The following is a 12,839-nucleotide window of genomic DNA, read 5'->3' as shown; positions in this document are numbered from 1 at the left end:
ACATCTCACATCGTGTTAGCTCAAGCTGTGTGAGAGGAATTTCTGCCACTGCTGAGAAATTAAGTCTTATTAAAATGGACCAAAATAAGTTTTAAACAATATAAAAATTTGTCAAGTACCATGCATAACCTTCCTGATTTTCCATGAGGTAGAGGTAACATGTGGTCGGGTATAACAGACATCCAGCCGTCCAGATGGCGTTTGAACTTTGAAGGATGTGAGAGCATGAATTGGCAGATTCAAGATGCATCCTGCAGAGACGCTCGGTCAGGGGCCATGCATCGTGTCTGCATGATGGAGCAACACAAAAGAGCTTTCACCCTTAACAGCATGGAGCTACTTACAGGACATTACCTCATTTTGGATATTTGAGAACGTGTTACAAGAAAGTCAAAGCTGGCACACACCAGTAACATCAGTGTGTGTTTTCTGCTGCCTGACTGCTTGTGATCAGATGATGCTCCACACTGACAACCAACATGCAGTGAGAACAACCAGGCAGAAAACCAGAAACTGTGAGCATGAAATAATCTACTCCTCAGCTCTTGTGCTGCAGAAAATCCAGAAAGCCTCGCTCTGCATATGAATATCTAGCATGTTAAACAATCCTGAGTCTCCATATATTCTGCAGCCATGCCATGCTGTCAGTTAAATGCTGTAAGACAAAACAACTGTTGCATTTTCGATATAAACACACTTTGTGTTTCTGTGGTGCTGCCCCCTGAAGATCAGCCATCTAACTCCACCCTGACCAATCCAATTTTTGAACTGTTCATTTTCTAAGCTGCTCCAGAGCTCAGAAAAAGTAACAGCTGTAAACTGCACACACAGTCTCCAAATGACCCTTCAGTGTCCGCCATTCACAAAGGTTTTTAAAGAGAGCTGAATGATCCATGGAGCTTTTTTCCTCTCTGAACAAACAGACCTGGTGTTTAAAGCAGTTCAATAAAACACAGAGGAAATCTGTAAAGATATGAGAGAGTATAGACAATGTCGTTTCATGATGCTGCACTTCTGATTCATATCTTTGTTTCATCAAGACCATTTCATGAATCCATTACTGCTCTCCTTTCTTTGTTGAAAGATTTTAAGTAGGGATGCACCGATACTGATCCTGGTATCGGGTATTGGTCTATCGGTGTATCGGTGCCCCTCAAAGCTGGATCTGTATTGGTGGGAAGGGGCGAATCCATGGTGTCGATCCAGACAACCAGCTTTCTCCCTGTTCTTTTTTGCCGGTGCTCTAGGAAACTTGATTTGGAATGTTACCTCTGATGCCCTTTTTTATTTTTTGTCGAATTACCAGTCAACAGGGTAAAAAATATTGCAATTGAATATTAATTTCTGCATGATTTTTTTTTTTTATATCAAATTGCTGGTAAACATTCAAATGTTTTATAGTTTCAATAAATATTAACTTCAGTGACTCCATATACTAATTTTTTTGCCTTTTACCTAAAACATTATAAGTCTTATCACGCAGTAGGGCATGCAGGTTATTATTAAACACTGGTATCGGATCGTTATCTGTTGATGCCCAAAGCCAACGCATCTGTATCAGTATCCGAACCAGAAAAGCTGGATCGGTGCATCCCTTATTTTAAAGTGCTGATTTTGGCATATAAAATCATAAATGACACTGCAGCCTCATTTCTAATGAATGAGCCTGCTCATATGATCTCAGAGAATTGGGAACATAAGCACGGTTGTAAACGTTGTGAGTTTGCTGAACAGTTAGCTAAGTCTGCAATCCCATCGTAAAAACAGTGAGAAACATTTTACAGCTCTTGCCATCCACATGCCCAGGGAGGGAAAACTATTCAAAAGAAAAAAACAAAAACACACTTAAAGTTGTTGTAAAAATAAAAATAAAAAAGCTTTCTGTTGCCTGTCCTCTGCTTTTTAGCCACCACAGACAGATAAAGTCAAAGACTTTTACACATGAAGTTAAGGATGCAAGTCAGATCTGCATACTGTTTGTGATTGCAGATGTCTTCATTAATAACCTGAGCTTTAACCTACAGAAACAGGCCGAGCAGCCTGAACAAACACAGTGAGTGATGTGAGAGGAGCAGCCAGCCTGTCCTTCGATGAACTCCTTCTGAGGGAACCCTTAAGGACACCCCATCATAACAAAGAGCAACCAAGTGAGACCACAGGGCAGAGCTGTTAGTCACTGTGTGCTCTGCTGCTGCTGCAGCTCACTCTGCGCCGGCTGAGAGGAACAGCACCCAGCACACACTGGTTAACGCTAACCAGAATCAGCTCTGACCTAAGACTTCAGATGATTCTAACAGTATCATTAACGCCCTCCACCCCAGAGTAGGGATGTCCCGATCCACTGATGGTACTGGTGCCTGATATGGCTATTTTTGGAGGATTGGATAGTGTCGGATTCCATTACGGGATCGGGACTGATACAGTTTTCACGTGTTTTCAACACCACCACGCTTTACAGCTGCTGTAAATCAAACCACGTTGCAAACATGTCCGCTGTGTGGCACTTCTTTGGAAAGCAATGATAGTAAAACAGGTACCAACAGGGCTCACTTTAATACAATAAGTATTATTCATCATCAACAATGGATTTTTTTTTTTTTCTTTTTTGTTGCTAGGCGCTGCCCAAGTAGCTGCCCGTTGCAGTAGCTCTCTCTTCTTTGTCCGTTTCTTGTAATTTTTTTCGTCTCTTTTTCATAAACTTTGTTTTAGGAGTGGATCATTACTTTGTATGGTTCATTGTTGGTCATGGACACCAAACTTTTTGTGGCTTCAGCAATATTTTTACATCCTTTTCTTCTGTGTTTGTCTGGAGATCCTACATGTAACCATGGCTGCATTGTTTACATGTGAAATTAGCTGCTAGCTGCCTGTAGCATGTCAATGCTAACTAGTGTAAGGCTTGATGATTTCCATCGAGGTGAGGAGGAGGAGGTGAGGACGACGTGCTGGTTCTCAGGTGTGAGCTGACGACGTTGACCTGTCCTTCCATCCATCGTTGTTGGGAACGTGGGATCTATATCTGATGGGATGGACGAGCTAGCTGTGCTAACCCAGCGGCAGAGGGGCTGCCGGAGGACAGAGTGGCATCGTGCTGTTCACGGACGTGGCTGACGGAGCTGACATCGGACGCCGGCGCCACATTGGAGGAGCTTCGCCTGCTGTGGGCAGACAGGATCCAGGAGACAGAGACTGAACAGACTGCTGGGGGAGGCTCAGTCCTGGACCCTGTGGAGGTGGAGACTGGCTGAGCTGGAGAGTGGTGGACGGGATGTCGTCATCTATTTTCTTGTGCACTTTCTTACTTTTGTTTTATTGATTGCTGCTGTGACTCCTGCATTTCCCTTAGGGGATAAATAAAGTATTTTCTAATCTATTCTATTCTATTCTATTTTATTCTATTCATCCATTGGAGTACAGGATTTATCAGAGAAAGGTATCAGTATTGGACCAGTATTGGATCGGTATCGGCATCGGCATCGGCACCGGCAAGACATACCATGAAAAAATCTGATCGGATCAGAGGTCAAAAAATCTGTATCAGGATATCCCTACCCCAGAGCAGCACAAGTCTCCTGACTGACTCCTTTCCCTCACAGGCTCCTCTTCCTCACTCAGAGTCAACAAGCTGTGTTGATATCAAGCACAGACTGCACAGAGAAGCATGGAGCTGCACCCACTTAAACACGTTTAGGATAATGAGTGGAGTGGAGTGCTGGCGTTTGAGCGCACAGGATGGATGCATACGTTCTCATGCCAAGCTGTGAGAGGCGATCAAAGACTGATGCCGAGTCGAGCCTTAAATCAGGCATGCAAATGGATATGTTCTGCTAATGTACAGCAGAGAGGAGGCAGGGCAGAAGCGAACAAACAAAGCAGATGATTAAACACACATATTAACACACACCAGGCTGCTGAGTGTGGACAGGTACTTAAACATAAACAGCAGAATGATTAAAGGATCATGAGTGGCAGTTCTTCATGCCCTTTACTTGCAGCTAGTGCTGCATGATTAATCTAATTGCAATCACGATGCAAGAATTACACAACCACGCCAAAAGCTGCCATTGGTGATTAATGTAAAGTTTGCACGTGTCTGTAAATGTTACAACCTCTCCTCTGAATGTTTGTGGTATGGATGCAAACGAAGGGGAGTATTACCAGAAGGATCGTCTGTGAATATTGGGATTCAGAAGCAGCAACACTGAACAGAAAGATATGCCGAGCAAAACTCGCAAAGTTGCAAAGCCAAAGTTGCTGCATTGAGTTGCAGCACAATCAATTCATACCAGCATCTCTGAGTTCAAGAGGAAGAGGATTTTTCAAATTTGAACTAAATCCATGGGACTGATGGATCAGGGTCAACAAATGGAAGGAGGAATAAATGCATGGGCCAAATGAATAAAAAGGAAAACGGCTGATGCAGCCACCAAACTTCACCAAAAAATACTTAAATTTTGTGCTGCAAAATCTTCAGGATGCTACATTTTAATAGTTTTTCATGGTAATTTGAGTAACAAATATTGCATTGGGTCAAAACCAAGCAGCAACTTGAAAACTGCATTTGAGGCCGTCTACAGAACAAAACCACCAACAAACCAGACCAAAAGTAAACATGTTTACTCAGCCATCGATCTGAGTCTCTGTCAGCACACATTGTACGAGGAGAGAATGTTTTTATAACTCCTTGATGTCAAAGTTATTAAACTGAGTTTTGCCCAGGGCATAACTGACTTGACTGACAGGTGGACATTCTGTAGCCATCTGCAAAGGCGCTAAAGTCCCGCCTCTTTACTTCAACCCATCTTGAAAGAAGTACGGTTCAGTTCAGCCTTTCCAAAATGGCTTCTGGCTACAATTATCTTCAGAAGTCTGTAGCAGAAACAAATGTGTGACATCACGGAGACTACTTCAATGTTGTTATACAGGTTATGGTCCAAACATCAGAAAAACAGACTAAAGACCAGACCATTTGGTGCATTGAAAAATGACAGATTATGCCTTAAATGTTTTACTGATTCAGGGCTGGGCTGTTTTATGGTTTTTATCATGTTTAATATTCCTCTCACATCACTACCGCTGTGATATGCAACAACACGTTTCCTCCCGAGCACACTCAAAAGTCAACTGAGGCATGTGTTTGATAAGTTAATTGGGAATATGTTTGAATTACATGATTCATTTGTGTCCCACTTATTCAGATGGTTCGTTCTTGTTTGTTGAACATGGTTTAGAGAAAATTCCAGTGGATTAAATCCACACATATCAGTTCATTGAGAATCAAGTTCATCAAAACAATGACTCCAATCATCAGCTACTAATGAGCATGCTCTGTTTAACTGACAAGGCAGTGGTGGGATATAGATGTTTTACTTGGTAAGTAAAAGAAGTAATGATAAAATGAGTTGGAGAAAAAGCAAAATTAGGCTATGAATGAATGCAACAGGAGGATGTGTTAGTGCGTTTCAGTATTTTTAACACCACCGTCACTACCTCCACCATCACATGTGAAGCATCATTCTGTGGGAATAACTGGGGCCCCACATTAAGTTGAAATAGGGCCCAGGTTTTATCCCTCAAAAGGAGCGCTTTATTGTGATTTCACAGTGTCTGGGATGTTAGTTCAATCTGTTTCTGCAGGTGTTTCAGCTCCAGAATGTCACACATCAATTTAACTCAAAGGAACCTCAGCAGAGATCCTCTACAGAGCTCCTGATGGATCTCTCAGTAAATGTTGGGACTGAATATCCAGTTCCATGTCAAAATAAAATGTGAACAAGTCAGTGATCCCATGCTCTCAGGACAGGATTCTGGATGGTGAAGTGGCTGCAGGCTGTGCAGCTGCGGCTTGTCAAACATTTTCAACCCCTCCAATGCTTTTGTAAGTATGTATCAGAGCTGCTCTTAGCTCTGACTTCAGTCGGAGTCAGACTGATGAGACGATTAACGGGGTCAACATCCCAAAAATGTGAAGCACAACAAATGAGAGAAAAAGGAGCCGGGCTGGGGAGCCGCAGACAGATACAGTTAGCTCTCCTCGTTTGATGCTCCATTTAACAGAAACACAAAATACACAAATAAAGCCCTCGTCAGAGCAGAGCTACTCACAGACTATCATCGTTTTGGGGCTGTGTGAGACCAGGAAACAAAAGAACAAGCTGGAAATAAACAGGGAGCCTCTGACTCCTCAGCAGCTGTGATGAGATTGGTAACAAGCAAGGGAACATCAGACTGAAACCCGAACAACAGCATTCAGCACATGACATTTCTGCTAATACGTCTGCAAAATAATGATTATAAGGCTTTTCAGAGAGACGCTCTGCTTGCAGCGAAATACACAGAAAACCATTTAGATCAAATAAATCCTCACTGTGGAGGCATTTGGAAGATAACACTCAGAGATCAAATTTAACTTCACACACAAACAGTCGTTTCAGTGTGCAAGGCTGCAGGGAAATCTTGATCTGTCTTAACGTGTGCAGGATTTCATCCATTTTTTTTTTTTCATTGAGTTTAAATGGTCTGTTGTTGGTGACTTTTTGCTGACCTGTGTAATGTTTTTTTAAGAGTGAGGCATCAAACATCAACTTACCAAACTAAAGCCACACTGAAGCCAAAGACGCACACTGGACCACTTTTAGATCTCCACTTATTAGGTACATCCTTATAGTATTTACATCTAGTTATGAATATTCAAGATATTATTGTTACAAAATCAACAATAACATCCCATGAACACACACATAAAATGACTGTATAAGACTGAAACACCAGACCATTTAAAAAAGTTAAATGATGATAATAATGTCTACAGACTGTATCAGGAGAAATAATTTACCATATAATGCACATCACATGAGTCAGAGAGAAAGATTTCCCCCTCTGCTGGAGAAAAGTGGTACCTTTTTTCAGTCCAGTTTTTAAACGAAGACTGAAATCAAGAATTTGTATTTGAAAAAAAAGATTCAATGATTTGACAAAGAATCATAATTTTGACATTGTTAAACAAAAATTACTTCTTTATCGATCTTCGTTTATTTTTCTCCCACCCCTGATAAACACGTAGGGCCATCAATGCTGTAAGCTGATGTGTGCACTGTACAGGTTTTACAGTTACAGAGTTACAGTTAAAGCCTGTGGAGTGGTAATACAGTATGTAATGTAAAATATTACTCCTGGATATCGTAAAATCTTGGTCTTACTTCACGGCGTAGAACTCCAGACCAAGGGGGCTCCAACGTTGGTGGGAGAAGTAAAGTAGTCTTAGTGACTTGAAGCACTTGAGGATTATTTGGACAAATAATTAGATACCACCAGCCCTGAATCCGGCCCTAAATCTGGCTTAATATCATCTAGTGTGTCTAAAAAAGAATTGCCTTCCTCTGAATCCAATAAAAAAATCCCAAAATAAGAAACATGAAGTCACAGGCTCTTGATTATTTCCTGCAGACACTCAGTTTTAGGCTTGGGAATAATATGATGGCCAGGGTCAGGATAAGGATGTAGAAATTAGATGTTAGTTTTGGATCAGAAATTGATCCCACCCCTCTCAGCACTCTTTGAAATACAGCTGAAGAAGATGCTTTCTTTACTGTAACGATGCTTCTTGGAAATTAATCTTATACCAATGGAGAGTCTGTTTGTGTCCCCTTTAAATGGAGCCTCATTTGTAAGGAATGTGCATTTGTAGGATGAGCAGCCGAGCTGAGTATTTAGGTTGTGAGCATGAAAAAATTGCCAAATCTCCGCTCAAGTTAAAGGTTCATTTCCCTTCAAACTGTCTAGAGTTTCATTTTCTTTATTTCTAAAAGTTATATATGTAAAAGTTTATCTCAAAACTGAGTAAAAGTGGAACACATGCCAGTCCAGAAAAGTAAATATGCAAAGCCTAAACCAGATTGACCAGATAAAACCAGATTGATCCCGCCTAGTGATAAAGCTGATGAAGCATCAAAGTTGGTTTAAAGCAAGTGAAAAATAAATCTATTTAAGCATATAACTGATGTGTATATTGGTCTGAGTGATCAACAACCTGGAGGTCTAAGATGTGTGTAGCTGTTTTCTCCGTACGAAGCATAAAACACAAGCTGTGTAAATGCTGCTCGGTAAACAATCAATCTGTGAAGTTAAGAGTCTGAATGAATCACAAACCCAGCAGCTTACAGTCGCACTGTCTCCCCTGAACAGTCATGAGGTCACAGACAAACAGCCCTTTCAGATAAATCCACAGTCTAACCCACAAAGTCGAGAATTACAACCCAATAATCAATACAGGCATGCAGTGACTGACGCTGCTTCAGTTCTGCATCATCAGGCTCCATTATGGACGTCTCCTGAAGCAGAAAACAGCTCTAATAAAGCAAACAAGAGAATTAACAGCTGATAAAATCATAGCACTTTCATTTTAATCAGGCTCATTAGTAATATCAAACCAAAACAGCTTCTCAATTATATCACTTATTAACAAACTACACTGCCTGGCATGATAAGCACAAGTTTCCTCTCAAAATCTCTTTTCCCAGCATGCCTTTGGCACAGACTGAAGCCCTATCCTTAATTTTTAAGGACATCAATAAACCGTAAACATCCTGTAAAACCGGATCCCCTGGCATCTGTAACAACTTCCAGCTAAAATATCTCAAAGCTCTTCATAAACAGAAAGTTGTACGAAAGAAGGTAAGACACACTTCACACACAAAACTACATGATTCAAAACGCTGGGTCTTTTATATCATTGTTAGGAATAAAGTTAATGTTTAGAGATGAAGTCCCCTTATTTGTGATGATTTCAGTTTTTCTTTTTGTTATCTTACCTTGTTAGTTTTTATTTGGACTGTAAAATGCTTTCATTTTAAAAGGCAAAAGGCAGCTGCAAAACTGTTGAGCTTCAAAACTGCTAAAAGATCAACTAACAGTAAAAACGATGGCTGTATAGTTCCTTCTCTCTTTCTGTTTCCTGCACAAAAGCACATGTACATCAAAAAAGAAAGGGGGTGTGACTGCACTTATCTTGTATTGTTAAGAAGAAAAAAAATGAAATTGTTAAAGTTGATCAGATATTCTTCATGGGGCACCAAAGCACCGTATTTATGTGGGAAACGCAGATGGTGAATCCTCAAATGAAACATCTCCACTTGATGCCACTATGTCTGTCTTATTTATGTCTTTATATTATTTATGAGGTCAAAGAGGTTATGCATGGCTTAAGTTGTACCTCAGAAAGAAACTTCTTTATTACACTTCAGGTAAACATTCTAATATCAGATTTTTCATGGTGAAAGGCAGTGTTGTTGAACGACTTTCAGCACAGAGCCAGCCTTTTGTACATGTTAGACTGCAAATATGTAATCAACCAATGATCAGTTGACTGATAAGAGAAAGCAGGATGATAAATCTTATTGTAGGGAGGACAATTTATGCAAAAAAATTAAAGCTGCCAGTTGGAGGTACAAAGGTTGACACACACAAAAAGTTTCCAAAATTAACATCTCAGATAGTTTATAACAGGTGGAAAGGCAGCTCATGAAGAAGGTGTGTGTTTCAGCTAAAAGACAATAATAAACAGCAAGGGATGGGTACAAAATGAGGTACTTTAATTGGTCCTGACCAAATTCGGTCTTTAGTACCAAGTACCGATTCATGTAAAATCAAACGGTACTATGTTTAGGTACCTTAACGCTACTTGTGACTATAAAGGGGAGGAAAAGTTTGCAATTTCCATGCTGGACATCAACATGGCATTGCAAGTTTACATATTGAGAAACATATGTCAAATTGAAAAACGTAGATATTTTATCATTAAACAAATTGATATTTATCACCGCATAAACAAATATAAAAGTACCGAAAATTGGTACCGGTGAGTACTGATACTGATTGCCAAGTACTGGGCACCGGTACTGTATCGTTTTGAATGTAAAAGGTACCCATCCCTAAAAACAGCACTGGAGTATAACACAGCAGGTATATTTACTTTTAAGCACACGGTGATAAATAAAGGCTTTTAAACAAGCAGCTCTATCTTGATGGTCCATGTTGTATTGACACTTTATCCCTCATCTATCAGGAAGTGCTAAAAACACAGCTGTTTGTTCTTCACTGTTTGGTACACTGTTGTTGGTTTCATCTTTACTTGATGGTGTCCTGAATCTGAAACATGCTTCAACACTCACAGCGGTGAACAAACTAACAGCTCAGACCTCAGGGCCCTCTGTCTGCACACATTTCATCCAATGACAAAGTGATCAGTAAAGTCTGCAAACTCCAAATTGTTTCTTCCATCAGACAGTGTCTCTCTCCATCAGCTGCAGAAGAAGTTTCTCTGTGGATCTGATTTGCATTCAAGCTGCTGGTTTCACAAAACAGGCTGTTCAGAGGTAGGTCTTGCTCACTTGTCTTAGCAACAGTGACGATCTCAGTGAATAAACATTAAGAAGTCACGAGTCTTTCTGAACATATGCTGAGCACGTGTTCACTGTGTTCAGTGTACTGGCTCCAACTGCAGAGCATCTTTCTGGGACACAAGACTGATACTCAAAGTGATCAACCAGCCAACTTAAGACTGACTTCACTTCTACGTAGACTGACTGCACTTTTTAAAGCTTTTTCAAAGAAGCAACAATGCAACCTTAACTTTGGATTCAAACTTCTAGGCAGCACATTTCCCAAACAGCGGACACTACAATCCAAACATTTCAGCATGCTGAGCATCCTTCACTAGATACCTAAAAACTACCATGAGCACACAAGCAGCAGCTAATATTTTTTTCTTCATTCATCTGAAGAGTACACCAGGAAAAGCGGCAGCTCTTACCTCGATGAGGAAATCCCCTGTCCTGAGTCCAGCTTGCCATGCCACCCCTCCTTCGTCCACCGACTCCAGGTACTGCAACGCAGGGAAGGCGGGCGTGGGAGTAAACTCCTCGATGGGCGTATCCGCTGGACAATACAGAGATCATACAGAGAGTGAAATGAAGATGAGGCAACATCGACAGAACACACAGAACACTGAGAAGAAGAGTGAGGGTCGACGATGATTGAGAGCACTGGTGCAGTTTCTTTTACACCTCGGGGCATCTCAGGTTGGGAGTGACCCATGTGCTCTCCTGGGACTCATAAGCTTAGCATTAAGACTTCCATTAATCACCAACTGTTTCAGCACATCAGACATGATGTAAAGAAGTAAAAGTCATTGGAGAGGCCATCCTGAAGGTGGAGGGATGGTTTCAAAACACAGATGTTCTTGTATCTCAGAGGATACTGGACAGTTCTGAGAGACAAAATCAGCTGTTTGTAAATCAAAGTCATTTCCCCTGTTATCACAAACAGTTCAGCAGATATTCAAAGAAGACTGTGGTGTCAGGAGAGACCTGTCTACTCCTCTGCAGGATTCTGCATAAGAGAGTTTTGAGTATTCATGCACATTTCAGCTTTCATTTGCACGCATTACAGATATTTAGCAGTAGATGGAAGCAGCAGGGAACAGACCACTTCACTGCTGGAGGTAGTTTCATTTTTAAAGAGGCAGTATCTTCATTTTCTTCTGCAAGACTTCTTTTCCAACAGACTGTATATGCAGAATTTCACGATGCACTTCCAAAAGATAATTTAGCGACAATAAAATTGTTGAAAATCACTAAAGAAGTTTCTTTAACTGATCGATGAAGCAGTAGGAAGAGAATCTGATGCTTCCCAATGCTAGCTGTGTGTGTGCTATGGTGTATGACAAAGTTTATTTCATGATACTTAAACTTCTACTTCTTTGCATGGTCAAAAAGGCACCTGATTCCCTGAGAACCAGGTCTTAGTCTGAGGACAGAACAAACTCTTTATGAAGAAACAGGCTGTGAGAAAATGAGCCTTGTAGTCTTTTTGTGCAATGTCTCTGTCCAAACGTCACCATCTCTCTGAGAGCACTGTTAGAATTCCTCCTCATATTTCGTTATTGAAGAAGAATTAAGGTTAACATGAAGCTCTATGTGTAACCATGAAATGTGATGGAAGCAATGAAGACAACAAAAGCCAAGTTTGTTTATGCTGCAGGGCTCAGTGGGAACACTTTCTGATCTCGTGCAGAAAAAAAGAGGATTTCATGAACATGCAAGCCAAAACATTCATGTTATTAGTAACATGAATAATGTTCCAGTCGCCTTTCATTTCTTAACTCTCCACCAACAGTTTAGCATCCAGCCTGTTCCATCGCTCTGCTCCTCTCTGCTCTCGGGGAGGTTAAAAAATATTGCAGTTGGGAGAAACCAGTGGTGACAAGTGACACTTCCTATAAATCAGCCTCCTACTGGAAGACACAGTCCGCAGGCTGCTACCAGGGGTTTCATGAGGGCATCTACATGATTGTGATGAGAGTGTTTCTTTAGGTGTCGTCCTGTGTGTGACACTGAAAGGAGGAAAGAGGGATGGATGAACAGCAAAAAAAAGCAGAAATGCAGAGAGCACAGAGAGGATGTGAGCTTATGTGACAGCTCAAGCATCAGTGCATGTTTGCATGCTCGTGAGTGTGTGTGTGTGGTGCAGGATAAGCTATGCTGGGTCAGTTCCCCCAAGGGTGCAAGCAGAGTGTGTCAGAATGACGAGAACATTCCTCTTGTTTTTCTCTCTCCTCTCCCTCCATGTCAGTCCCTCTCTCCGTCTCCTGCCTCCCCCTCTTTTTCCTCTTTCTCCAGCTCAAAAAAGAAAAAACAACCAAAACACCAAATACTAAATTTACCTCTCGACAGTGATCACAGCGTAGACCAATAGCATGGCACGGCACAGTTGTGGAATGCAACGTGGATTATGACATGGTGAGAATCGTCATAGAAACCGACGCAGCAGCTCACACCGGC

At 41.2% G+C, this 12,839-nt stretch overlaps 1 protein-coding gene across 1 annotated transcript in view; it reads right to left on the bottom strand.

The window, feature by feature from the left end:
* The window catches only part of LOC141788046 (SH3 and multiple ankyrin repeat domains protein 2-like), a 290,879-nt gene that overhangs the window by 61,234 nt on the left and 216,806 nt on the right, over positions 1-12,839 (bottom strand). Inside the window, exon 18 of the mRNA XM_074666864.1 lies at positions 10,811-10,935. Within this exon, the coding sequence (XP_074522965.1) occupies positions 10,811-10,935 (125 nt within the window). The remainder of the gene's footprint in view (positions 1-10,810; positions 10,936-12,839) is intronic.

Source organism: Halichoeres trimaculatus, unplaced genomic scaffold (assembly GCF_033239565.1).
Source record: "Halichoeres trimaculatus isolate MK-OKI-2021-1 unplaced genomic scaffold, fHalTri1.1 fHalTri1_scaffold_3, whole genome shotgun sequence".
NCBI classification, from domain to species: domain Eukaryota; kingdom Metazoa; phylum Chordata; class Actinopteri; order Labriformes; family Labridae; genus Halichoeres; species Halichoeres trimaculatus.
The sequence above is the reverse complement of the archived record's forward strand: the minus strand, read 5'-3'. Positions and strand labels throughout refer to the sequence as shown.